Consider the following 26,795-nt stretch of genomic DNA (forward strand, 5'->3'; position numbering starts at 1 on the left):
TCTTACAGCGCATTGCGTTAGCGGGAAGTTGGCATCAGTCGCTGGAGACGTCGCGGCGGAAGGCAGTGCCCTCAAAAGGCTGGAAAACCAATTTGCACATACGTTTCCAGGGACGTAATCAAATCAGCCAGCGGGTTCAACAAAAGGAATAAGCAAACATTGCAGATTTGCATGCATTTGGAAACAAAACCTGTTGCAGCACTTTAAGGTTTTGAGGGTTTTCTCCCCCCTAAAAAAGGTATTTTGGGATTAAAAATGTTGCAGGCTGCTGCAGGAGGGCATTTTATATTCCCATAAAGCCGTATCTGTATCTAAGGGGAACATTTCAGGGGAGCTCGTGCGAGGGCTTGGGCTGTCACTCTTTCTTCCCGTCAGAAATTGTCCCTGCGCATCTGTTGTGGCCGCGGAGTCCATTTTCAGTGACTTATCCCCCTCTCCAGACACCGTCCCCCCTCTCTTTGCCTCTTTCCTCCCCTCTGACCTCTCTCCGGCTTTTTTTCCCACTTTATCAAGGGTTTTTAGATGTTTCCTGCTGCTCCTCACAGTACGAGCAGCGCTGCCTATGGTGATGGATGCCGGCACGGGAAAGAGGGAGCAGAGATGAATCCCATGGGGAGAAGCTGGGAACAAGAAGCCTGGCTTTGTGGAGGGCGCCGTCAGGTACGTCTGCCTTCCATCCTCAGCAAAAATGCGGTGTCTGCACCCCGAAACGCTCCTTTGTCGCCTTTTAGCATCAAATCGGGGGGCAGCGGGCTCTGCTCGGTTCCCGGGAGCGCTGAGCATCAGTGCATCACCCCAAATTATGCAGACTTGCTTCCCCGGCGGCGGGGGTATGGGGTTCCCTGCTGTGAGGTGCAAGGAGCCCCGCGTTGCACGTGCAAGGCCCTGGGGTGCGTGGGGGGGTCGGGAGAGGGTGCACGTGTGACATGGGGTGGGTGTCGGGGGGTCTTCGGGGGGAAAGGGACACAGGGGGCTGCACATGGGTGCATGCCGGAGCAGGCAGGTCCGCGTCCTCGTGCCCCTGGGCACCCCGGTGCTCCCCTGCACCCTCCCGGGGCGCAGGTTCACTTTGGGGGGCACCTGGAGCAGGTCGCACCGGGGCCATCCAAGACCCATCCAGCAAGCCCTCCACCCGTGGAGACGGGGACGGTGCCACCAGGAGCTGTTATTTTCCAGGATGGAATAAATCCCTGCAATAAAAGTTGCAGCAGGGGAAATTTGGATGGGCCCGAATGGGCCAAAAAAAAAAAAAAGGGAAATTCACGTAGCTCCTTTTTTCTTCACGGGTTTTATTCCCCCAAGTGAAGACGGCTACTACAAGCCGCACGGTGACTCTAGTCTGAGGACATGTCCTGGTTTGTGCACCCTCAGCCACTGACAGAAGAAAGGACTTGACTGATTTATTTATTTTTTCACCGTGGGGTTTTTCTTCCTCTCTAAAACAGAGGTGTACTGTTAGGAATACACCGCTCTCTGGGAAGCAGTGCATAAGCCCAGGCCATGCCTTCCATAGGCGGTGGTGGCAGTAAGTAATTATTTCTGATTTGGGTTCCCTTGCGTTTTGTATCACACCCTAAAACACCAAGTTTCAGTGGAAAAATCACAAAAATAAGGAAGCAAGGGTACCCAATGAGCCGTTTAATGTTACAGAGCTGGCATTTATTTATTTTTTTGCAGCGTTTTACTCTGCTTTCACCAGCATTGCCTTTTCAGAAGGTTTTAGCACAGACATTATTAGATTTTAGAGAAGGTGGTGGAAAATCCACTCGCTAAACGCTGGAAAGCGCCAGGGGCCGGGGGCTGTCGTGCAGGAGGAACTCTGGGCAAACAAGACCAAAAAAAGAGAGAAAACCAACCCGGCACCCCAAGCAAATCCCCTGTTTCTGGACAGGAAGGTGGGAGCCTGGTGCCCCCCAAAAATCAGAGGCCAGAGCTGCCAGCTGCTCATAACAGAGATGCTCTCTGCAAAGGCAGCCTTCACCAAGACTTGTGCATCCACAGTCCCGAGGGCATCGTTCTTTGGCCTTGAGCATCTATTTTTTGAGGTGGCTAAAAGCCTTGTTGGGAAAGATAGAAGGATGTCTTTAGAAAAAGGCTGCTGAGGAGGAAAAGAGCTGGCTTCTCTTTGAACTCAAGCAGGAGGCCCTGTCCAAACCCAGTCAGGTTTGAGCTTAAAACTGGAAAACCCCATAACAGGATGGATAAGAAACGCCAAGCCCCGGTGTCGAGTTGTTATGAAATTCACACCCAAGAAAATCCTCATTTCACATCCCGATATTTGCTGCCTAGGAGAAATGCTGGAAGAAGCCGACGCAGGGGATCTCAGGAAGCTGCAGACGCTAACGGTGAGATGTTGGGAGCATTTGGAGACCCTGAAAAAGTATTTTCAGATTTTGCAGGAGGAAGCTGTAAGCACCCTTTTGATCGCTGATGAGAATGCGCCAGGCACGGTGAAGAAAGTACTGCCATCGTAAAGCCCGAAGCTGTCGAGACCCACGTTGAGATAGCCGTGATGTGTGAAATGGTTCGCTTCCTAAAGAATTCAACAGCAAAAAAATGTAGGGGCAGAAAGATTTCGGAGCTTATCGTGGTTTGATTTATCACTCCTCCCTGAGTTACTTCACTGCCAAGAGCAAATGGCTTCCTTCTCATTACTGAAAGATCATTCGAGAGAGACCTTGGGAAGAACAGTTGCGTTGGCCATCTCTGGTAGCCAACCAGACCACAACCACAACTGGTTTAGGGGACTGCTTGGACGTTTAAAGTTGGCCACCAGGAAAGATTTGGGGGAAATGGCTCGTATCGTGAGAACAAAGACCACGGAGCACAGGAAGTTTGTCTGTGGAAGGGAGGGCACTCTGTCCTCTCACTGCCTGTCCACGAAATGCTGAGGAACTGGAGGAAAATTCACCTCTGTGAAATAAGGGGAGCTGTGACAGCTGACCCGCCCAGCGGCCAAGGAGGCATCGGTGAGTCTCAGACCTTGGCGTGCAACCTCAAACTCCTCTCTCGCCCACCAGGGAGCAGAGATGCACGCCGTCTTCTGCACAAATAAAGCTTTACACGCTTCAACCGTCGCAGCAGAGCCATGTCCAGGGCAAGTTGTGACTCCCGTTTCTTAACCACATCCTTCCTCTCAGTCCGCCCTGGGACCTCGGAGGACGTGGCCAGCAGCGATGAGAGCGTGAGCCGGAGGGGACCCCACAGGTATGCTTCAAATTTACAACATCCCGTCAGTTTTTGCACGGTGGAGGATGTGCTGCGGGGCACCCGGGCAGGTTTTCTCTCCGGCAGGCTCACAGCCAACATCCAGATTGCAGCGTAGCGCCCCAGGCTCCTGCCTTCATTAATTTTCTCTCGGCGAGGCTTTTCAATTTTCCCTGCCAGGGAGTCTGCTGAACATCTCCTGTTGCTGCCTAGCAAGCAATTCCGCAAGCTCTGTCCCTGCCACTCCTTTGCAGGGAAATCCACGCCTGTTCCCGAGAGCTCGCTCTTCCAATAAACCACATTGGGTTGATCCGAGGACGGTCCTGGTTCAGGCTGCAACAGCCGTAGGTGCGAGGTTTTGCTGGTCCTTCGCTGACGCCAGGGAGAGGACCCGCCATCTCGGATCGATACCTAAGAAACCTCTTTAGTTCCTGATAAGGAGCCAAGAGAAATATATCTATTCAAGCTTTCCATTTAGGCTTTCCCTATTAAACATTTTAATGGTGGTAAGGAATCAGTAAATAGAAACTTATCGCCAAAGCGTATGCGTACATGGATATATAAACATATGTCTCTCTATACAGGGGTAGAAAGGAGTTGGCAAGTAGTTACCCAATAGTTGTTTCCAATCTAAAACTTAGGATAATAATCAACTTATTAGTTAGCAAGTACTAACTAGCTTAACTAGCTTGCTAACAGCTAGTTAATGCTGTTCTCTGATTTTGCCGCAAGCCTCGGGGTACGTGGTATTTCTCCCAGCAGGAGTGATGTGAGACTTCCATGTTAACAAACGGCCTTCTTTCTGGTTTTGTTTCCTCATATTAAATAATGAGGAAACCTTAAAAATTTGAAAGACATAAATAAAGGCCGCTCAGCATTTTTTTAACACTGCGTCATAACCTCCTAAGACCCAGGACGCACTTTTTTTGGTCATTTTGGACAAGCCACCGGATTAATTTTATGGCAGGTGTTGGTCTTCCTTATGCTCTTGAAGGCACACGGCGCATGCTGTCCTTGGGAAGCTCTCGGGTGGAAAGATTTATTGTCCACTGCCACGCTGGAGGTTTCGCCTTATCCCAGGGCCGTTAAGTTCTCCGCTGCAGTGCCACGAACGCGGGCAATTCGGTTAAAAATAACCTGCTGGAAACAAATGAGCAAATAAAACACGCAGGTGTATGCAAACGGTTCCTGGCAGGTGTCTTTTCTGGGTACTGAAATGGCAAACGATGGGCAATCTTTAAGAGTAGCTACAAAATGGTATTTTATATATATATATTGCTCCCTTTCACTTTGCTAAATGTATTTTTAGTCCGAAAGTTCACTTCAGGGATGTGATGTTTTGAACCCTTTAATTTTCTCCTTCACCTCAGGGTGAAGTCCACAAGTCCGGCTGCTTTAATCCCCACAAGTCAGTGGGGATTAAGGAAACTGTGACCGGCTTTGACGTTCCTGGTAGAAGAACACCCGCACAGCCTGAGCAGGTCCTCAGCAATTCTCAGCTTTTCCATCTGACACAAAAAAAAACCACTGCAGGGACTTCATTTATCTTATTCTGCTAAAAATAAAAGTTTCCCACCAGTGATCTCCTAAACTCCCGGTCATCACCGCCTGGGCCAGGCACTTGGAACTCGAGCATACCCAGCACTCCAGACCTTAGCGATATAATAACCAGAGTTATTACATCATTATCATGATACATTACTATTACATTGCGGTATAGGGGAGACGGTAAAGCAAGTCAAATCTTGCAGAAGATCAAATGAAGAGCTGGGTATTGCTGCAGTAGATAGAAGTGTTCGCAGGTCTGTCGCAATTTAGGGCGGAGCGCGAGATGAATCCGAGTACCAGACTGTCAGTAAATGCATTAATTTCTGTTGTTAATGTTTATGTTAATTAATACCGTGCTGCGTTTGGTACGTCACGGTATGTGCACTCCATTTTTGATCGCCCATGTATAAAATGGACGGAGCACGTCTAGTGTCAGGGTCCTCCCTGGGTAGCCCACCTCGCAGCAAGCTCTCCCTTAACTAAGTCGTGCAGCGGTGATCACCGGGGCCGGCCGCAGCCTTGGAGGAAGCATGGCCTCTGTCGATCCCTGCCACGTCTGGCACCGCAACGGCAGCAGCCAGCTGCAGAGAATGAGGCTGGCATCTTAAAAGTCCCGGCAGAAGGAAAAAAAAAAAGAAAAATTCTCCCAAAATGCTGCCATGATTTTAAAGTCAGATCAGCGCCCTCGCGCAAATCGGTGATCGTTGAAAGCTCCAGCCTCGGATAAAAACCTGAGTTTGAATTGGGCAGCAAAGCGTGGAAGCCGCCCCGGGCTGCTTCAACACAAGGGGTGCCTCCCTCCGCCCCACTGTCAAGTTTTCCTTCTCAGAGCAGGAGGTGTCCGTGCAGGAGACCACAACCACCCTGGCAGTGTGGAAATTCCCTCTTTCAGGATGTCAGTGGGACTTAAAATCACGCACATGCGTTGTGTTGGCCTCTTACAGGGTGAAAGTCGCACCTACTGTCCGTGATTTATTTCCATTTGTATCGTTAAGGTGTTTCAGTGACTTTGGGTGGAATAGCGACCGTCTCCTGTCAGACGGCAGCAGCGAGATGCCGCGTATCATAAATACGTGTGCACGTAAATCCAAATGAAAACAGAAGCAGCCTGCCTTGTCACAGGTAGTGTAGAAAGGATATGCAGGGTCGGTGTTTGTCCAGACAACGAGTTCACCTTCTCCCCACGCACATCTCCGGGCGAGTCGCTGCCGGGTGGCTCTGGCCTCCCCCGGAGCCTGTCCCCGGCAGACCCGAAACGACACCGGGCCTCCACGCCGGGCTCTACTGCAAGCCAAGCCTGCCCAGGCTGGCTGCACGCCCGACCTCCGCCCGGCCGCCCGCCTCGTCACGTTAAACCCCCAAAGGCGGTGAGAGGGGGCGGCCCGCGGACCGGCCCGCTCCCCGGCACCTAAGGGGGAACGGGACGCAGCCTCCGCCTCGCCTCCCTCGTACCCCGCTTCATCCCAACCCGCCGCGGGAGGGGATCCGCGCCGGTGCGGGGCCGGTGGCCGGGGAGGAGCGGGGCGGCGCGGCCGAGGCTCCGGTCTCCTCACGGGAGGAGGCGACCGTTGGGGCGAGGGGCGGGGCCTTGAGGGAGAGGCGTGGCTCGCGCGTGCGTCGCGGTGGCCCGGAAGTGCGCGTGGGTCACGCGGGGTGGGTGTGGCCGGAAGTGCGCAGGAGCGGGAGGGGGGGGCCGCCATTACGCGGAGCGGAGCAGGCCTCGCATCCCGGTTGTTGCGCCGCCAGCCTTAGGCGGGCCCGGGCCTCGCGGGCCCCGAGCGCGGCGGGGCCCTGCCCTGCCCGGCCCCCGGCCCGGCCCTACGCGGCGGGCAGCGCCGCCGCCATGGAGGAGAAGGGTTTCGCCAAGGAGCTGGACCAGTGGATCGAGCAGCTGAACGAGTGCCGGCAGCTGAGCGAGAGCCAGGTCCGCAGCCTCTGCGAGAAGGTGAGTGCGGAGCCCGGGGGTGGGCCCGGCTTCGCCCCGTCTCTAAGGCCCGGCGCTGGTAGCAGGTGACTGCCCGGCCGGCCGCGCTATCAGGCGGGGTGGTTTGGCTCGGGGTTGGGCCTTGCGGTCCCTCAGCCCCGCTGCTGGGGAGCGCGGGAGCGGCAGTGGGAGCCTGCGGGGTGCTGTGAGGGGGAAGCAGGTTTGCTTCTCCTCGCTTTGCTCGCTGCGAGACCGTGATGCTGCCTGGAGTATGTCTGAGGTGGGGAGTCCTCCTGTGTACAGTGGCAGTATATTTTTGCCGTCAAAAATGCCACGGTTGTAGGATTTTTTTTCACACGTAACTGCCCTCAACAGTATGGTTTTTACTTTTTGGCTTTGGGTTCATCTAAGTTGCGGGGGAGGCTCAGGGGTGGTGCGTGCAGGGAGAAATGTGTTCTGTCTGTCAGGGGCCTCATGTTTTGCTTCTCCCTTGCGTCTTATGATGTGTAGTAGCCACATACAAAGAAGTCAACCCTAAATCAATGAGGAAACCTTCTGACAGCCTATGTGTAATCTAGGAAAGCAGATGGGGATAAGAGATAAGCTGTAGTGCCGACCTAAACAGAGGCTTAGAAGCTGCTGAAGGAGACTAAAATAGAACGAGAAATGGTGGGATAAAGGACACTGTATGGTATCTTGGACTGCGGTTTGGACAGTTCTTTGGCAAATTCCCGTTTGGACTTGTTTAGTGTAGACTGTCAAGAGCTTCCCCCCCCCCCCATCAGGAGACCGATCTTCAGACTTGTGTTGGATTTTGTCTGAAAAGTTAAATATCTCTGTGTGAACGTTCCCGCAATACTGCAATCTATGACTAAGTTAGGACTTGGTAAGATGTGACAGTTAAAGAATTCAAGTGGTAGCAAATGTAGTAACAAAAATTACTCTTTCTATTTGCTTCTTATCTCGGTGACCAGCAGAGACCATTGCTGCGCATCAGGTGGGCCAGAGAAGCTCTTGGCTGCTTTTCCTGGATGGACTGATAATTATCAGGTGCAGAGGGTAGAGTAGTTAGTTCGGCATTCCCTTTAGCATCATATTGCTGATGGTGAACTTGGCATTGTCACGTTACTCCTTGTGTGTCTCGCTCAGTTCTCTCAGAAGTGGAACGTGTTTTCCGATGCCTGTTCGTGGCAACACATTTTAGCCAGTGACTAAACATCTCGGTGCCAACTTCAGAAGATGCAGCTATTTCCTTCTATCGGATCCTCGATAGACTACCGCAGTGATAAGATCTGAACAGTAGAGAGAGTCTGCACTGCAACCTCATAATGTGCTGGGGTGCTCACTGGAAAAGTAGGAGCTGTTTGTTTGAATGCCACAGGCAGAGACTACGCAGGACTCCAGGCTCTGGCTTCCTGTCAGATGCTTTCACCGGTGGTCCTGACATCTAGCTAGCCCCCACCCAGCCTCTTTTCTTTCTCCCTTTCCCTTTTTTTATCCCACACTGGGGCTGTCCATTTTTTTTATGACTCTTTCTCCAGAGCTCCATCAGTTCCCAAGGGAGTGTGGTGAGAAGGGCTGGTGCTGCAGCAGGGAGCGACAGCAGTGGCTTGAGGAGTAGATATATCTTGAAGAGCGAGAGCTCCTTGTGGCTGTGCTGTCTCCTGCGTGAGGCCCAGCTAATAAGCCTGAAAGAATTTATTAGCACGATACGTGCCCTGCTCCAAGCGTTGCTGGTTGGGAACTGCTGTTCTAACCAGCAAGCTGTTACAGAAAACCATTTCCCTTCTTCTCTGGCTGTGTTGTTAATTAAGGAGCTGTGGCTGCTGTGTTTTGAGGAGCTGGAGGACAATGCCAGCAGATTGTGGCTGTACGTCAGGGCTCGCACAGTAAATAGGGAGAGCAGCAGCTCAGCGCACCGCGTTGCATCTGGAGGTGGAGAGGGTTTTTGTCATCCAGATGACAGGTAGGGACCCTGAACCTGTGGTGCACGGCATGAAACCAATGTCATCTGTCACATCACCTTGTTCTTCAAGGGTGCTGGTAACTGATCGAAACACTTGGGTATGAAGTAAATACTCTGCGATGCTCTCACTTGGCTTATTCTTAAGTTTTTGGGGAGTGGTTGTAGCACCCAGCTGGTAGTGGAAAGGAGCTTACAACAACTTTTGGGTGTGCAGGCTTGTTTTTTGTGTGAAGCACCCCTGCCAGAAAGCTGGTTTAGTTTGTTTCCTTGAGAGTAGTATTTGGAGAAACGATTACCAAGCTTGTCTCGCTTCTTAGCGCTCCCTTTTGTGTGACTAATTTTTAAGAGGCCAAGCACAATAGTACCTCTTGCCTCAGGTTTAAATTTGTGGAAGAGTTCAGTAGTAAAAAAAAAAAAAAGGTTTAAGTCAAAATAAATGGGGGAAAAAAAAAAACCCAAACAAACAAATCCCAGACTTGCCTCTCTGGGTCATTCTTATTTGTAATTGCTGGCATAATGAACAGTAATGAGGGAAAGATTGGACATAGCTAGGATTGATGAGGGTATGCCAAATTATTCTGCACTCTGAAAGTTCTTGAAATTTGCGCCTATAAAAATTGCATTCTGTCTTCACCTGCCCAGTTACGACATCATTTTGGCAGCTAATCAGTCTCGTAGTCTTCATGCAGCTAGTCAAGGTGTCATCTCAAGACAACAGGAGAACACTTGTTTCCCGTTCTGCTGGTCTTTAAAATGAAATCTAGCTAAAATCTTGCAGACATTTAAAGGATAATAGAAGGACAAACAATGATGATCACTGCTGGAGCTTGTAGACACAAGAAATGTTCCAGCATGTTGGAGAAATGGGTGTCAGATGTCTTGCATCTCGTACTACTGTTCTTAACATCGTGGTCTTTGGACTCTCTTTACAGCAGAAAGTTGTTAAAACCGTTTTCCACTTTCATTAAATAGGCAGTGAAAATCTATAGAGTTCTGCCTTGGATTATGTCTGCACTCTATTGGAGGTGCCATGGCAGCTTTCTGTGCTGGTGCTAGCTTTGAAATTGTTAACTTGGGTACAGGTAGCAGGGTAGCGCTGGCTGTATCGAACTGCCTTTGAACTTGCACAGGTTGTAACCTGTATTTTGGACAGCTCAAGTCAGGCTAAAAGGCCAAGAAGTGGATTCATTTAATAGGAAGCGCTCCCAAGTTTGGACACAGAAATCTCTGAATATTTATGTTTTAAAGTTCAAGTCAGGTCAGCAAATGAATTCTGGTGCAGGTGAGGGAGTTGAGTGCCATCCTAATTACCCCAGGAAAAAGGGTTTTTCGCCCAGGTAATAAAATGGGATACAAAAGAAGGCAAGTAAAAGGCTGTCTCTTAAATTAAACACAGGCAAGCAACCATCCATAACCATGTCTCTCTTTGTAGCTGCTTCTTTCTGTCCTTGTTCTTCGGGTGTGTAAGAAGGGTTACAGTCTCGTTGCTGTGAGCAGCTTGAGAGCTTTGTGTTGTGAGGTGGTGGGAGGAGAAGGATTCTAATTGCTAATGAAGACTTGCATTTCTTGTACGGTTATTGAATGGTAATTGTAAACTGATTAGAAACCAAGCAGCAGGAGCCAGTAGGGAGTATTGCTGTTACTGGCACGTACCTATGATGCTTCTGCCCTCCGAGATCATTTCACCTAAGAATAATTTTAGCAGAATGAGTTAGCAAGCTCCTCTGTGCTAATTGGTGAAATGAGTACGAGTGATGGAGCCAAGTAGCATCCTGGACACTATTCAAACCATGAAATTCCGAGTGTTGTGTTGAGTCGTGGCCAGGAATATTTCATCTCTCTAGCGATGACACTCATCCCAGGGTTTGCTGGCCCAGGTACCTCTAGAAGCACATGTGTACCTTGACAATCCCTGTCGCTCTTGAGGTTCCAGAGTGTCCTCTGCTGCCTTGTTGCTGAAGGGCAGAGCACCTCCATCCCTCTGGCTTCCATCTCATGTGGGGAGAATCTAGATGGTTCTTGTTCAGGCTGAGCTCCTTGAGATTTTCGTATCCTCAGCACACTTGTTGATGTAGTAGTTTGGTCTGTTGCAGCTGATGGAGTGATGGTTCAGTTGAATTTTGATCAGAAACTCCATGGCTGGCTTCTCTGATTCCTGAAGTAAGAGCCTCTGTGGGTCAAACTGAGCTCGTGATGCAGTAAATGAATCTTCCAGAAGGAATTGAGTTTCTGTGCTCTCAAAGGATCTTGTATGCAAAGCAGGTGCTTGGGGTCTTTGGTTTTCTCTAGAGAAAGCACAGTGCTGAAAATCTGCCTCCTGGTTGGATCATAATCCCCTCACCCATGGAACTGGCCTACACAATTATCGTAGACAAATCTGAACAGTGTAATAGTTGATGTGGATTTGATTTTTTAAGTCTCTCACAGAGGGATTAGTCTCCTGGTGATCCCGACTGTAGTCTCAAAGCCAGTGTAGCATCTCAGGTTTCGGAGCAGCACGTTAATGCGTTGTTTTCAAGCCCTGAGACGGCTCGGTTTCCTCTTGCGAGGACAACACAGTAAATTATCGGGATGTGCATTCTTCAGCCTCCCTCGATACGGATTGAGGACTGGACAGCAGACAAGCTTGTGTTCCAGTCTACAAAGGTGATCTACAGAATCTAAAACTGGGAAAGCGAGGGGAATTGAGATGATGGGCAAGTTCACAGCCAACAAACAGTCTACTCTTCAAAGTAATTTTGAGGACAGACATGGTAACTATTGTGCTTAATGGAGCATTATTTAATAAAAATACTTAAAAGCTGCTGCTTTTAATTTTGACCTGGATGTGGTTTTCATCCAAAACAGTTGGGACACGCGCTTAGGAAGCTGATAACATTAGTCACTGTTTTCTAAAACAAAGGTAGCTAAAATATGACTTTAAGTCATAGTTATTTAACAGCCTTCTTAAGAAAGTAATTTGTGATAATGCAGGACAGCTTACTTGCATCAGTTTTTTTTTAATCCTTGTTCTATAATGGTGCTTTCGTTATTTTAAGTCACTTGACTGTAGCATTAGCTCTGCACAGTGAGATATGCAAGCAGAGTGTGCTGGTTAGCTGCTGCTCTTCTGGGTTGTTTTTAATGATGCTTAAGATTTTAAAGGTCTTGTTCTGCATTAGGAAGTCACATGAGGGCAAACTTCTGTGGCCAGCTGAGTTCAGCTCCTGAGCCTGATTTGAACCAGCTCTGCAGCGTTAAAACGACAGACTTAATCTATTCATGTGCATGTATGTTTGTCTACATAGTAAGCTAAAATAGGCTACATGGTAACAGCTGGTAGGCAGCTTAAGAAGCTGCTGCTCTTCCTCCTCCTTTCTCATGAGGGGGAAACTTCTGGATTTCTCCTAGTACTAAAATTTCAGGACTCAGGCTGGCCCACCTTCCTAGGATGCATTTAACGTACGTTTGCCCTATTACTGCACAAAAGGACCTCCTCTCTGTTGCCTGTGCTGCTTTACCTGTACGCGTTGTCAGGATGGGTGCATGGGTTTTCTGGGCAGAGCAGAGAGGTGGAGAGCGATGATGTGGTTGAGACACTGGTAAGTGTGCATGGTATCTGTACAGTGTCCTGTGTCTTTTTCCCTGGAGGCTTGAAGTAAGTGTATTTCTTTATACGCATCTGGGAAGGGAGCAGTATGTGTGATAGAAAAAGGCAGAAAATACCTCGCACCTTTTGTGGTTAAGTTAGCTCCATCTGTTGCTTTGTGCAAGTCAGAACACACTGAGCAGCTGTTTTGTTGACTGTGTTTTATATTTGTTTCTCCCAGAGGGTAGAAGCTCTTAAAAGGTGCTATAGGTGCTTTTAAAGATACTTGAACAGAATTTGAGTACTGCTATTGCACTCAAAGATGCAACCGGTTCAGCAGTTTCCAGTCAGTTTAGAACTGCAAGGTAGACCCCATGTCATCGAGTCCATGTGCAGGATGTCTCTCTGAGGATCAGGGTCACATCCCTTGGCTTATGTACCGTGCAAGGGGCAAGCTGGATGCTGTCCAAGCCCTTGACTGCTTGCCTTTTAGCTATTCTTTCCAAATGTGAGCTTTCCCTAAAAGAGGCAAGGCAACTAATGTTTAAATGTGAACACAGGCGTCCTCGGCGAGCCCAGTGAGGGTGTCCTCAGCAAGCAGCTTCTTCCTGGCAGCAGCAGGTGGGAGCTACATCATCCTGACCTAAGGGACTTGGCGATGGATAGCCAGATCATCGCCTGCCGGCGAGTGTTCCACACTGGTGATCTTTCATCCCTTTTGTCCAAATTGGACGGAGCCTATCAGTGGGTGTTCTCTGTGCCTCAGATGTGCCTGGAGTGCTGATCTGCATCAGCTGATGAGCAAAACAAACATGATATTTGATAACGATAATAAGGTAATGCAGGTAGGCTATGTTACATGGCTGTAATAAGCAAAGGAACTGCTGGGTGTAGAGGAAGAGATGACTAAATCTAGGGATGCCATCCCTCCATCTGTGGTCATTTTGGTGCCAGCTGGGTGTGACCAGGGAAGCTGGTCATGGCTCCATATGTTTAAAATTGCCTCTGACTTTGCTTTTCCAGTTGTATGTGACCTGCCTTTAGAAGTTGTTAAACTGTTGTGCTTGGAAGAGGATTGGAAATCTGGCAGGCAAAAAGTGCCCTGGGTGAGAGAACTATCTCTTGCATATGCAGTGATGTTCTGTGCCAGGTTAGCGAAGTGAAGCTTAGGAATACTTGTTTTCCTCGGTAGCTTAAGCAAAAAGAAGAAATCTGCCCCTCTGCAAGGGAAATGGATTTGTTAGTTCCCGTGTGTTCTGGGAGCGTGCAGAGAAGGTTCCCTTTCCTGAGTACGGCTCCAGTTGTCTCGTACTCACCGCAATGCAACCTGAAAGCACGGTACCTCTGGAGAGCTGGGGCGGCCCCATCAACCCCCGGCGCTGGCGCTGGTTATTGTTTGGCAGAGTAACGCAGCTCAGCTCATCTGGTGCCGTAGCGGTTGCCCAGCGTTTCTGCCAGATGAGCCACTTTGTCATCTGCAGCTTTTCTTAACATAATCTCTGCTCAGCGATCACACGATGAGCTGGCTCTGTCGATACAGAACGAACGCGCTGTTCGTAGTGCCGTTTCCATGGCACGGACCCGCTGCTGCGAAATCTTTGGTCTTGGGAGAGCACTTGAGGTTTATGGGTGTGCAGCGATGGGGGGAAGCCTGAGGGATCCCAGAGGAGGAAGGCAGTGAGGAGTAGCTGTCAGTGCTGGCAGAAGAGTTGTTCCAGCCTGCTGCTGCGTTGCCAGCGAAGGTGGCAACGTGAATGGTTCCACGTGGCTGCGTGGGATTGAGAGCAATCCGTTGAGCAACTGAGACGGTAGCCAGACTAAAATGTGGCGGGAGGGAGTTTGTGTGTAAGTGCATGGTTGCAAGTCAGATGACTTCTATCGGAAGTCTAGGAGGTCATAGTTTTCCTACTAGTGTAAGTATCAAATAATATCTAGCTTTATATGTGATTTTGCAAATCAAGTTGTTAAGAAAACCATAATAGTTGCCTGAGAGGCGTGCGCTATTTCCTCTGGTATTTCTACCTTTACAGCAGACGGCAAGAGTATTGACTAATCTCTGTTCATACGAGTTTTGCGCTGAACTCTTGCTGACAGGACACGGGATGGCCTGCAATACTGAGGGGACAGCTGTGGTTCTTGAGGTAAAAGCTTCTAGGTATCGTGAAACTGAATAGCGCTTGACTTTGGCAGTCAGATTGGAGTGCTGAGTGCTGCCATAGTTCACATGGCTGAGATGAACAGGCAGCAGCCCTGAGCTGTGTTGAACACGTAGATGGAGAAATCTGTCAAAATCTGTATGTTAAAAAAAAAAAATCAGTTGTGCTTAAGAAGGTAATGTCTGCCCGTGATGCTAATGAAGCTTACTGGAATAGTGCTTCGTCTTCTGTGCACTTGAGAAATGTTTGGAAGAAGCGCAGGATTCACGGGTGAACCCCAACGGTGATGAAAGTCGTTACGCAGTGCAAGTCTTGAAGTTCACACTGCATAATTTCAGGGGAGGCTGGGGATGAACTTGTTTAGTTACTTCTTTGCATCTGTTTGTCAGTGCTTGTGGTACAGTGAGATCTTAATGACCTGGCCTCACAGTAGCAAACCTGCTTGTCTTCGTGCACAGGGGTTTGCAAAATGCACTTTGTCTTTGCTTACCCAACAAACTGTTTTTCCAGTGGTCAGCTTGAGCTACGGGAGCGAAATCGGGTTTCCAGTGCGAACGCAGTGGAATAACGTCTGCACCTGCTTATGGAGGAGCTTCTTACCTTTTTGTCCTAAACGTGTTTTTCTTGCTAGGCTAAAGAAATTCTTACAAAAGAATCGAATGTGCAGGAGGTACGTTGCCCCGTCACCGTCTGTGGGGATGTCCACGGTCAATTCCATGACCTTATGGAACTCTTTAGAATTGGTGGGAAATCGCCAGACACAAATTACCTGTTCATGGGAGACTACGTGGACAGAGGCTATTACTCGGTGGAAACGGTGACTCTTCTAGTAGCATTGAAGGTAAGGTTTGACAGTTTTTCTACAGCAGCCTTGGGTAAAACAGCGCTTTCGGGGAGTTTTGAAAGAATTGTTCCTCCCATTGAGCTAGGTGGATGGAATTGAAATGCGTTAACGGACGTGTGCTATTCTGTAACAGAGCTGGATGCTCGACTGCTGTTTGAAATACTCTGTTACTATTTCTTTCCATATTGATGGTACAATTCTTGTGTTAAATAAGAGTTTTCTTTGTCAATAGGTGCGTTACCCAGAACGCATTACAATACTGAGGGGCAATCACGAAAGCAGACAAATTACACAAGTGTATGGCTTTTATGACGAATGTCTGCGAAAGTATGGCAACGCCAACGTCTGGAAGTATTTCACAGATCTGTTTGATTATCTTCCGCTTACAGCTCTAGTAGATGGCCAGGTAAGCCTTGCATAAGGAAAGCCCTCCATTTCATGGAGTTATGCGGACTGTATTGTCTGATCTCTACATGAACAGTCTCAAACAAGCTTCCTCAACTTGTGATCCAAATTTTTTTAAAGCCCATGTACTTCTTGTGGGTTTGGAGAAGAATTTACTGAGGTGTTAATACAAGTTGATGGTGCGGGAAGGCTTTTGATTCTGCTGCCGAAGGAATGGCAGGGCATTGCATGTATGGTTCATTTTAAATGAATGGTTCATTTAAAATGACTGCTCAACAAGTGGGGATCCCCTCATGATACAGTAGATGCGAGTCGAGTTGTGGCAGTGAGGCAAGATATTCTTAAAATGGAAGGCATGGTATCTTTGCCGTTGCTTTGATCTCTGTATGCAAGGTGCAGCCTTTTAGTTTTGTTTCCATTTGCGGGAATTAAATTTGGTTTCTCTGCTGCGATGGCGAGACGGCTGTAATTGTAAAAGAATGATAACAGAGTGAAAAACAGCTATTTCTGAGATCAGTCTTCCCGTGCCAATATGCACTGAACAGATTGCTCTTCTTTTTTCCGGAACAGATATTCTGTCTCCACGGTGGCCTCTCTCCATCCATAGATACACTGGATCATATCAGGGCTCTGGACCGCCTGCAGGAAGTTCCACATGAGGTAACAGGAAAGGAAATACATCATAAACTGAGATATCTGTTGGTGGAAAATGCAAATGTAGCCTCACATTGAAATCCATGTAATCAGTGAGACACACGGTTACACAGTGGATTATTGCCTTTCTAAGAGCTAGAGCAGATGAACATATATTTGGGCAAAACACACACGAGTCAATATGCTTTGATTACAGCAGTCTACAAAAGGAGAGCTATGGGGTTTTCACAGCTGTTTTTCACAGAATCATGGGGTTTTTTGACTGTCATGCTGACTCAAAGAATAGTATTTGGCAGGGGAAGGTGTACTACCTTCAGCCTCATCACAGACTCGCTTGTGAACAGACAACCACCACGTGAAGCCATGTTGTGTCACCATCCTTCCTCCACAGCCAGTCCTTTCTTCTGTGGTGTTTCACCTTGTTCATCACTTTCTGGGGGCCGGAGACCAGGACCGAAGAAACCACCTTCTGAGCTCCCAGGGTAGCAAATGGCTCTTCTGTGTTGGAGTGATTGGGGTTTACAAATGGACTTGAATGTTCTCTGATTAAAACGAACCGCTTGTCCTGCGACATCTTTGGTATAACAGTGAGAACACTGCAGCAAGGTCTGCCCAAGGCTTCCAAAAACTTGCAGTAAGCTGTGTAAATTCCTCCCAGAATCAGGGGGCTACCTGGTGGGACATCTACCTGTAGTGAGGTGTAGTGATTATATTGTTGCTCTGGGTTTTTCCCAGTCCTGTGCTGCATATCTGTGTGCTGAAATCTGGCTGTCCTGAGGACCTCCACATGTAGTCAGTGTGATCCTACTGCAGAGCTCAGGTCGCTGGGTAGGAAACAGCAGCAGGCATGGATAAATACTGCAGTGTCTTTACTGCCCCTTAGTAGCTCAGCAAGAAAAGCCGCTGAGCTTCATTTGTGAGTGTTAGAAGATATGCACCAAGATATTTTTGTCAAGTCCAACAATAGACTGTTTAGGAGAGGAAATTAAATGGTTAATACCCTGCCAGAAGGTCTGCTGAAGGCTTAAGATCAGTCTCTGGAACATAGCCTCCTACGGGTCGTTTCCCTTTCTTTAATTTATTGCAGCTTGGCTGGCACGAATGCACCCGTTGTGTATCCTTGGACGTGCATACCTTCTCACGTGGCCCCTTTTTATTATACTGTGAGAGTCAGGAGTAAGAATGTGGATCTGCTCTCCGTGTCTTTGTGTGAAATGGTAAACGGTGTGCGTGGAAGAGGAGGTGGGAACAGTTTTCTGGTTACATGGACTCCTTTCTCAGTCAGCTGTGTACGTATCCATTTCTTTGGGAAGGCTGCTGACTGATACAGTGAGTAACTAGCTGGTATTATGTGTGTTAAATAAACTCGTGTGCCATGCTGGCAGTCTTTTTACTGTAAATAAAATGTGTTTTTAAAATGGCTTTTTATAATGGTCTTGCTAGTGATCTAATGAAGAACACTTAATCTTTTTCAAGGGTCCGATGTGTGATCTGTTATGGTCGGATCCGGATGATCGTGGAGGCTGGGGTATATCTCCACGTGGTGCTGGCTACACGTTTGGGCAAGATATTTCTGAAACATTTAACCATGCCAATGGTCTCACACTGGTCTCCCGTGCTCACCAACTTGTCATGGAGGTAGGGAAAGCACTCTGCTAGATGGGGCTAACAAAACATAGATGTGAGTTCTTGTCTCCTCTGTGAGACCTTCCGCTGATGGGTTTCATAAGCTGACACCTAAATGTTATGCAGGTAAATACCAAAGAGGGACTTTAATCATGTGAAAACAACAAGCAACATAAAATGATGTGCTTTGACCTGCGGTGTGAATAAGGGCATGTTCTGGCCTCCTTCCCCCCCAAGTAAATTGCCAAAAGGACCCTGTCACACCCCATTTGTGGAAGTCATAATCTCCTTACATGCCGACTGCTCTACTTAGACTACTGCTGCATTAAACAGGCTGTCCTGTGATACTCGGTAGTCAGATGTGACAGGGATTAAGCCATAATTTTGGCCGTTGATAGGCTATTCTTGTATGTCTTGCTGGAAAAATGCCAGGTGGGTCAATGGAGCAGATGCGTGTTTAAAATCCCATTCAAGTCGATCTCTTAAGTAGTACCGTACGTCAGAAGTCGCTCGCATCCAGCAGACAAATTCTCGTTTGTGGTGGATGACGGCTAAAGGCGTACCTAAAAATCTCAAGGTTTCTTTGTGGTACAGTCCATAATTTGGATTCAAAATGGATAAACACGCGAGTGACAAATGGCTTACCTTTCTGTAGAGTGGTTGAAGCTGGTTTTGCTAGGTAACTACCGCTTGTTCTTGCAGTAGAGTATTTGTAAAATGAAACTAAGTCAGTTGGAAATACTTACGAGAAGTCTGCAGTTTCACAGATGCCTTGGGTCGTTTCAGGCCTTAAGAGGAACTTCAGACTGGCTGAGGTTTGAGGTTTAACAGAGACCTTTTTTTCTTTTTTTTTTTTTCTGGCAGGGTTATAATTGGTGCCACGACCGAAATGTGGTGACCATTTTCAGTGCGCCCAATTACTGTTACCGTTGTGGGAACCAGGCTGCTATCATGGAACTAGATGACACTTTAAAATATTCCTTGTGAGTAACCTGGCTCGGGCTGTTCTCTCTTCCTAACCGTTCTGTATTGTGAGGAATGTCTCATCCTTTCCAAAGGGGTTCTTTGGGGAAAGGCCAGCTCAAACCACTCTGGAATTAACGTTGCGTGCTCTACCTGCAAGAATATCTAAAAATAAGTAGTGACTTAAGCTCTTAAAAGCTTCTCTTGGGTACTGCATTATCTCCTCTTCCTGGCTCTCTGGAGAGTTGGAGCTTCTGCATTTTCGTAATCCCTCTATTGCCCAAGCTTGACAGCGAGAGTAAAGACAGATTGATTTATGTATTTATTTATATTTTCGGTCACACTAGGCTTTGTAAAGATGGGTGAGAGAGTGAATTTTGCATTCAGCTGAGCTCGTGTGAAAGTAGTGGTGGGCTGCTGAAGTGCTGACTGCTGGGTGGTGTTCGCTCTGTAAGCAGCATTTCGAGCAGCTGATGAGTTTCATCCCACGGATGCTTGTTTTGGGACCTGGAGCATTTTATGTGGAAGCAGCTGGGATGAGTAAAGCAATACTAGCAGGAGAGCAAGTCTAGCATTTGTTGCGGCATTGGAAAATACCTTGTGGAGGCGGGGAAAATGATCCTTTTTTCTTTTCTGCAGCCTCCAGTTCGACCCAGCACCTCGTCGTGGAGAGCCTCATGTTACCCGTCGTACCCCAGACTACTTCCTATAAACCTCTCCTAACCTTTGTTGACGGAAGTACACCTGGCGTTTTAAAGAACAACAATATTTACACGTTTCTGTAAGAAATCGGGGTTCGTCTCAACTTAAAATCCCCATCATGGACCAAAATGTGCCATACAGAGGACGAAGAGCGTTTAGCACAACTTGAGACTGAATTCCTTACAACACTATATCTATCCTATACCCATCAGTCCAACAGTCAGTTTGCCTGCTGTATTTGTAGTCATTGTTTTTCTTCTGGACTGTTCAGAGAGGAAAAGGTAACTCTAACAACACCTCCATCTCCTTTGAGGCTTCTTTGTAAATTTTTAGTTCTAGTGTTTAACTGGCATGAAGTAGAGTTTATTTTCCAGGGAAATGCACACTAACTTCTTCCCCCACCGCTCTTTATTTTATTGAAAGACCGATCAACTTAACTGGAGAAAGGAAGCAATTCCTGCTTGGGAGTACGTTGTCATAACAAGGATAAAAGCGTTCCCTTCCTCGCTCGGTTCCTCTTCTGTGTTGATCCTGCCTTTTTTTTTTTTTATTTTTTGGTTTGTTTTGTTGTTCGTTTGTTTTCTTCGGTTATTTTCCCCTCTCCCCTCTGTATATTCGTCCTGGCAGTGCTTGCAATCCTCCCGGCTGTACCCGAACCAATAAACTTGCCGTTGTCAGCCCCAGCCCGTCGTGCTGTCGTGGGGCGGGAGGGGGACGGGGACGGGGCGGGACGGGGAGGCGGCTCCGGGGCGGAGCGCAGCCAGACCGAGCCCCGCAGCCAGACCGAGCCCCGCAGCCATGGCGGCGGCCGCCTACGAGCTGCTGGTGCTGGGCGGCGGGTCCGGGGGGCTGGCGGGGGCCCGGCGGGCAGCCGAGCTGGGGGCCCGCGTCGCGCTGGTGGAGCCCCGCCGCTTCGGCGGCACCTGCGTGAGTCCCGGGGACACCCACGGGCGGGGAGAGCCGCTCCCGGGGCGGGGGGGACGAGGCGTGCGGGCCCGGTTCTCCCGGGGCTACTCCCCGCTCCCCCGGGGTTGGTCCCGGGGTTGGTCCCTTCTCCCCCGCGCTTGGTCCCTTTTCCCCCGGGGCAGCTCTCGGCTCTCCCGGGGCTGCTCCCGGTTCCTCGGGGGTTGCTCCCGGCTCTCCCGGGGTTGCTCCCGGCTCTCCCGGGGCTGCTCCCGGTTCCCCCGGGGCTGCTCCCGGTCCTGCGGTGCGGGAAGCCGGAGGGCAGGAGCGTGGCCATCCCAGCCGGGGAGCGTTGTGCGAGGACCTGCCTCGTCACGCTGAGCAGCGTGGAAGCGGGACTGAACCGATTCTGCTCTCCCCTGGGAGGGTGCTGGCTCTGCTTGGCTGCTTTCAGGCTGATAAAGGGATGCTGCTGGGTGCCGGGCCTGTGCAGCACAACTGCCCGCTCAGTTAGCACTGAAAGGCAGCAAAGCAGAACTAGCGGGCATGAAAAACAAGCAGAAAAAACAAACTCGTTCCTCAAACAAGGCAGGGACAGGGTCTCGTTAAATGCTTTAAGTGCGTTCCCCCGAAAGAGTTGCCGTGCTAGGACCAGAAGCGCAAGAAAGGGATGGCGAACACCCTTCTCCTAGTAAATCTCTTTTAAATCATCGCTGGGAAAAAAAACCCTTGTAGTTGAAGACTGTGCACTTTCTGTATTCTCCTTCAAGGAAGTGAAGAAAAATGGGCAAACCACAAGCCCTTGAGGCACCAAAGGAGGTTACAACCCTCTTTTGCCAGAAACCCATAATCCTGCCTTCATTTTCCTGGGCAGAGAGCTGGGTTTCAGTACTGGCCTGACGTGGGATGCTCCCCGGAGCGTCAGCTTTGAAAAACTAAGCCTTAACGCTGAGCCTTGCTCTTATTTCCCCCTAGGTCAATGTTGGGTGCGTGCCAAAAAAGGTAAGGGGGCTTTCGCCGCCAGCTCCAGCGACGCCTCGGCCGTGGGTTGGGTCTGGTGTGGGTGCCTGCCGAATTGCGGGGAGGTGCTGGCGTGGGGAGGAAGGAGCGGGGAGGAAGCAGGGGCTTGGAAATGCCACGAAGCGCTCAGACCCGTGTGCCGTGGGCTGCTCTGGGCAGAGGTGAGGCATCGGGCAGCGTGGCAGGGGGTTTTCCCTAAATCAAACCGGTCTTCCTGAGCCGACGTGCGGTTTGTGCGGGCAGGTGATGTGGAACGCGGCGGTCCACGCGGAGTTTGTCCACGATCACGCCGACTACGGCTTCGAAACGCCCGGCGTCAAGTTCAACTGGAGGTAAATATGGAAAGAGCCGGTTGGAAACGAGCGTCCCCCGGTGTGTGTCCTGCGGGGAGCGGCAGCAGGTCAGCACCGTGGCCCCGTGGCTCGTCCGCCCCGAAGAAGTCCCTGCCTGCTTTGAGGCTTCCCATGGATGGATGCTGAGGTGGTTACACGGCCAGGATTCCCGCTGTATTTTGGAAATGAGGGGTGGCAAAGCAGCCGTGGGAAGAGATTCTGGAAAAGAGGGATGCCGGGAAGGCAGGCACAAAAACCTCGCATCGATAGGGAAGGCTGCTGGGTAACTCGGGGCCATTTTATTTTGTGGCGTGGGTGTCACGTAGCGAAGGGATTGAAGTGTTTTTCGCTGAGCTCTGTAGGTTCATTCACTCGCAGTGACGATAAGCCCCCACTCTGTTCCAGAACGATTAAAGAGAAGCGTGATGCTTACGTGCGGCGCCTGAACGAGATCTATGAGAATAACGTAAAGAAGGTGAGGCTGCGTTTCTCTCGCCAGCTGAGCGGGGAAGTGGGCTCTGCTGGATTTTTGGCAGCTTTTTCAGCCTTAACGGGTCTCCTCTTCTCTAACTGTGCAAGCCCTGGCTCCGTTAGCTGGCTCGCACCTCCTGCTGCTGCTAAGCCCATAACTGTTACTCCCCTAAGGCTCACATCGACATCATTCGGGGCTATGGCAAGTTCACCGCCGATCCCGAGCCTACCATCGAAGTGGATGGGAAAAAGTACACGGCTCCTCACATCCTTATAGCCACGGGTGGGCGTCCGGCCGTCCCTCCCGACAGCGAAATTCCCGGTGAGCCTGACGAAATTCCCCGGGCTGCCTGGAGAGAGGTCTGCCAAAGCAAAGCAGGTTTTGGGAGGTGGAGATGGGAAGGGCGGCTGGCGAGGGGTGTGAAAGGGGCTTTGCTTTGCAGGTGCCAGCCTGGGGATTACCAGCGACGGCTTCTTCGACCTGGAGGAGCTGCCCAGGTAAAGTGGGGCTCGCACCCCCGGCTGCCGCCGCCGCCGCCGGCTCGGCACGCCTGCGCATGGCATGGTCGCTTCTCTACAGGCGCAGTGTTATTGTTGGTGCTGGCTACATCGCGGTGGAAATCGCGGGGATCCTTTCCACGCTGGGCTCCAAATCATCCCTGCTGATCCGCCGGGACAAGGTAGTGCCACCGGCTGTCCCCAGCCGCGCTTCCCACCCGGCAGCTGCCGGGGTTTTCTGGTCATCAGCTCTGCGAGCTGGTAAAGGAGGGTCCGAGTGGGCGCAGGCTCAGGAAATGGCAGAAATGGCGATGCGGAGGACGGTGGCGTTAGGCTGTTGGGTGTGAGGAGGGGCTGGGGGGGTCAGGCAGGGTGAGAAGAAGAGCGTAGGTGTGCTGCCAGGAGGATTTCGGCAGCGCTGACCCGAACACCCGGCATTTCTGCAGCCGTGCGTGCCACCGCACCCATTTCCTTGAGTTTTATTTCAAGTCGCAACTTGAAAAAAGAAAATATTAAAGGGAAAACAAACAGAGGAGAACTTTATCATTAACCAGAAGCGCTCCAAACCTCTCTGGGCCTGGATGGGGCACGAGCACAGGGAAATGCCGGTGGAGGGGGCTGCCAGGTGGTGCCTTCGCCTGCAGACCCTCGTCTGACAGGGCTGGTGGGTCCCTGCCCAGGTCCTGAGGACCTTCGACTCCATGATCAGCTCGAACTGCACCCAGGAGCTGGAGAACACCGGGGTGGATGTCTGGAAGCACACACAGGTACCGGCATGCAGAGCAGCCCCGGGGCTTGTCCCATCCCTCCTGGAGAGGCAGGGCCAGGGGGAAAGCTGGCATTTTGGGTGCCCGCTCGCGAGGCCACGGCTTTGGCGGCACCCCTGGTTTGTGCAGTGCGGCCGCCATCACCTGTTGCAAGGCAAAAGCCATTGGCACCTTCTCCCCGCAGGTCAAAACGGTCACCAAGTCCCCTCACGGGCTGCTGGATGTGACGGTGACCTCCTCGGTGCCTGGCTGCATGCCAAAGGAGGGAGTGATCCAGGACGTTGACTGCCTGCTGTGGGCCGTGGGGCGGGAGCCCAACACCGAGGAGCTGTGCCTGGACCAAGTGGTGAGGTGGCAGCACATCCCTTCGGCGCCGGTGTGAGGATGCCCACAGGTCTCTGGGGGTCGCACAGGTCTCCATGGGTCCAACAAGTCTCCATGGGCCCAGCAAGTCTCCATGGGTCCCACAGGTCTCCAAGGGTCCCACGGGTCTCTAAGGGTTCCACAGGTCTCTGGTGTTCCCACAGGTCTCCAGGGGTCCCATGGGTCTCTGGTGGTCCCACAGGTCTCCATGGGTTCAACAAGTCTCCATGGGTCCCACAGGTCTCCAAGGGTCCCACGGGTCTCCGGGGGTCCCATGGGTCTCTGGGGGTCCCATGGATCTCCAGAGCCTGCCACAGCATGGTGTTCCCACCATGCTCCACCCCCAACTGGGAACACAGTGGCCACCGGCACGGGTCCCCTGTGGGCATCGCTTGTCCCATCCCTCCCGGAGCACGTGCCAAGGCGGCTGCCGTTTCCCGCGGCAGGGCGTGCAGGTGGACGCCAAGGGCCACGTGGTGGTGGACAAGTACCAGAACACCACCAGGAGAGGGGTCTATGCCGTCGGGGATGTCTGCGGGAGAGCCCTCCTCACCCCAGGTACTGTGGCCGTGCCCCCCTCCCCAGCCCCTCGGTCCCGCACTGTGCCTCAGCTCAGGCTCCTCGTCCCTCCCTGCAGTGGCTATCGCGGCTGCCAGAAAGCTGGCCCACAGGCTCTTCGAGGGCAAGGAGGAATCCTGGCTGGACTACCATGACATCCCCACCGTTGTCTTCAGCCACCCACCCATTGGCACTGTGGGCCTCACCGAAGGTGGGGACAGACAGGGCGTGGTGGGGCAAAGAGGCTGGGGATGTTGTGGCTCAGAGCTGCCGGTTTGATGCTTGAGGAAACGATCTGATCTCCGGCAAGCGGTCTGAGCCTTGCGAAATGCGCTTTGACTCCCTCTTTATAAATGCCTCATGTATACCGTGCATCCCCCTGACCTACGTGCGGTGTCTTCTGCTGCAGACGAAGCTGTGGCCACGCACGGGAGGGAGAACGTGAAGATCTACAGCACGTCCTTCACCCCCTTGTACCACGCCATCACCCAGAGGAAGGTTAAGTGCGTCATGAAGCTGGTGTGTGCTGGCAAGGAGGAGAAGGTGCGTGGAGAGGACCAGGGGGGACAGCTGGACGCTGCGGGGGGACGGTGGGGACCACGGCTGGCTGTCCTCTTGTCCCCGCGTGGTCGGCTCTGACCTGCTCAGACTGGGTCTGAGGCTGGGATCCAGCTCCCCCAGCACCAAGCCCAGTGTTCAGCCCGGATTTCGCCGGTGCTGGGTCCCATCCGGCCTCTCGCTTCTTCCCCAAAGGTGGTGGGATTGCACATGCAAGGGCTGGGCTGTGACGAAATGCTGCAGGGCTTTGCCGTGGCCATCAAAATGGGGGCCACCAAGGCCGACCTGGACAACACCGTCGCCATTCACCCCACTTCTGCCGAAGAGCTGGTGACGCTGCGTTGAGGCGGTGGGTGCAGGCCGCCCCAGAGACGGCAGCTGCAGCTGCGGAAAATGTTTTATATGTCTTAAAAAATGCCTTAACGTCAGGCGGTTGCCTGGAGAGCGTGTCTGTAAAATTGGCGTGGCTTGCTTTGGAGTGGAAAATAAATGCAGTGATGCCGGCAAGTCTCTGCCTTTCGCTTTACGGTGTCTGTGTCCTGCCGTGCCCAACCGCGGAGGGTGGTGGCACGGTCCCTCGGCACGGTTTGAGGGAAGGCTGCCGGTGGCCGGGCTCCTCCTCTATCGTCCCCAGCCCTAGGGCTGTGCGGGGAGCAGCAGAGGGGGGCAGGACGGCTGGGTGCTTGGGGCACTCGTGGGTGCTGGAGTGTCCCGGGTGGGCTCTGTCCTCCGCCCCGGGCTCATCGGCATCGCTGTTGGACATGGATGCATCGGCATCGCTATCGGATGTGAGATCACGGGGGAGCTGCTGGCCTGACCCCGCTGCATCCCAGGGACTTCCAGATCCCCTCTGCTGCCCCGTGGCTATCTGCCCTCCGCTGGCCTGTGGCTATCTGCCCTTCACTGCCCCATGGCTATCTGCCCTTCGCTGCCCCGTGGCTATCATCTATCTGCTCTTCGTGGCTGCAGCTCTCGAGCTCTCAAAGCTTGAGGCAGCTTGAAGTGGCCCAGGGCAAAACCCAGCCAGGAGAGGTGGGGCACAGCGCGGGTGCTGGAACTGCTTTGCTTTTGCTAGAAATAAAGAGTTTACATGAAATCAAAGTATCTCTGAGGTCGAAAATTCCCTGAAACCAAAGGAGGAGGTCAGTGGCCAAAGGAAAGGGACGCTGGTGCCCAGCCTGGGTCTGCGGCTCCAGGCGTTACTGGGATGTCTCTGTCCCGGCCGGCCGGCAAAACCGTAGCAGGCAGGAAAATCCTGCCCAGCCCTCCTACTAACCTCATCAACATGAATTTAAAGAGTATATCAGACTCCTAGGGGCTCAAGTACAAGCAAAACCCCAAATATTTCTGGTATCTTCAGTTATCTATGTTAGTCTTAGAAGGAATAATGATTTGCAAGGTTTATTGCTAACCGAAGCACAAAAGATTTCCTCTGGGCTTGCCACAGGCGATCCTCAGGCACATTAGAGGAGTCAGCTGGAGGGAATTCAAAGTGAAGTGCTCCATCTGAATCACCGTGACTTTACCCTCTCAGTCAATACGCTCTAATGGCATTGTGTCAGTATCTTTTTTTTTCTTTTAAATGACAAGTTTGGGCCTTTATTTTAAGGCATATTTTAGAGCGTTTGCAAGATTTGTCCCGTACTTCATAGCCAGAGAAATTATCAAAGCGTCTAAAAAAAAGAGAGGCAGGGACGCAGAGGCAGGGGCCGAGTGTCCGCAGAAGCCTCCTTTTTGGAGGAAACTGGGCAAAAAAAAAGCA

General features: G+C 51.1%; 2 protein-coding genes across 2 annotated transcripts; both read left to right on the forward strand.

Annotated features, from left to right (window-relative positions):
* Positions 1 to 6,423: 6,423 nt before the first annotated feature.
* On the forward strand, positions 6,424 to 20,246 carry PPP2CB (protein phosphatase 2 catalytic subunit beta). Its single transcript, XM_072862000.1, has 7 exons — positions 6,424 to 6,700; positions 15,001 to 15,210; positions 15,446 to 15,619; positions 16,189 to 16,278; positions 17,749 to 17,910; positions 18,763 to 18,881; positions 19,501 to 20,246. The coding sequence occupies exons 1-7, from the start codon at positions 6,599 to 6,601 to the stop codon at positions 19,571 to 19,573; spliced, it is 930 nt and encodes a 309-aa protein (XP_072718101.1). The 5' UTR covers positions 6,424 to 6,598; the 3' UTR covers positions 19,574 to 20,246.
* A 112-nt stretch (positions 20,247 to 20,358) lies between these two features.
* Positions 20,359 to 25,549, forward strand: GSR (glutathione-disulfide reductase). The gene is made up of 13 exons (XM_072863051.1): positions 20,359 to 20,490; positions 21,442 to 21,468; positions 21,730 to 21,818; positions 22,224 to 22,293; positions 22,464 to 22,611; positions 22,733 to 22,787; positions 22,870 to 22,969; positions 23,468 to 23,554; positions 23,739 to 23,900; positions 24,364 to 24,475; positions 24,555 to 24,686; positions 24,885 to 25,018; positions 25,229 to 25,549. Exons 1-13 carry the CDS (start codon positions 20,362 to 20,364, stop codon positions 25,376 to 25,378), a joined length of 1,395 nt encoding a protein of 464 aa, XP_072719152.1. The 5' UTR covers positions 20,359 to 20,361; the 3' UTR covers positions 25,379 to 25,549.
* Positions 25,550 to 26,795: the final 1,246 nt, after the last annotated feature.

The sequence above is a fragment of the Ciconia boyciana genome, chromosome 5, assembly GCF_034638445.1.
Source record: "Ciconia boyciana chromosome 5, ASM3463844v1, whole genome shotgun sequence".
NCBI lineage: Eukaryota > Metazoa > Chordata > Aves > Ciconiiformes > Ciconiidae > Ciconia > Ciconia boyciana.

Bases quoted from the DNA above. Each gene is read 5' to 3' on its own strand.
- PPP2CB (XM_072862000.1), top strand. From the start codon at position 6,599: ATGGAGGAGAAGGGTTTCGCCAAGGAGCTGGACCAGTGGATCGAGCAG. The intron at 17,911-18,762 runs GTAGGGAAAGCA...TTTTTCTGGCAG, and splicing joins CTCACCAACTTGTCATGGAG to GGTTATAATTGGTGCCACGA. The intron at 18,882-19,500 runs GTGAGTAACCTG...TCTTTTCTGCAG, and splicing joins GACACTTTAAAATATTCCTT to CCTCCAGTTCGACCCAGCAC.
- GSR (XM_072863051.1), top strand. From the start codon at position 20,362: ATGGCGGCGGCCGCCTACGAGCTGCTGGTGCTGGGCGGCGGGTCCGGG. The intron at 22,294-22,463 runs GTGAGGCTGCGT...TACTCCCCTAAG, and splicing joins ATGAGAATAACGTAAAGAAG to GCTCACATCGACATCATTCG. The intron at 24,476-24,554 runs GTACTGTGGCCG...CCCTCCCTGCAG, and splicing joins GAGAGCCCTCCTCACCCCAG to TGGCTATCGCGGCTGCCAGA.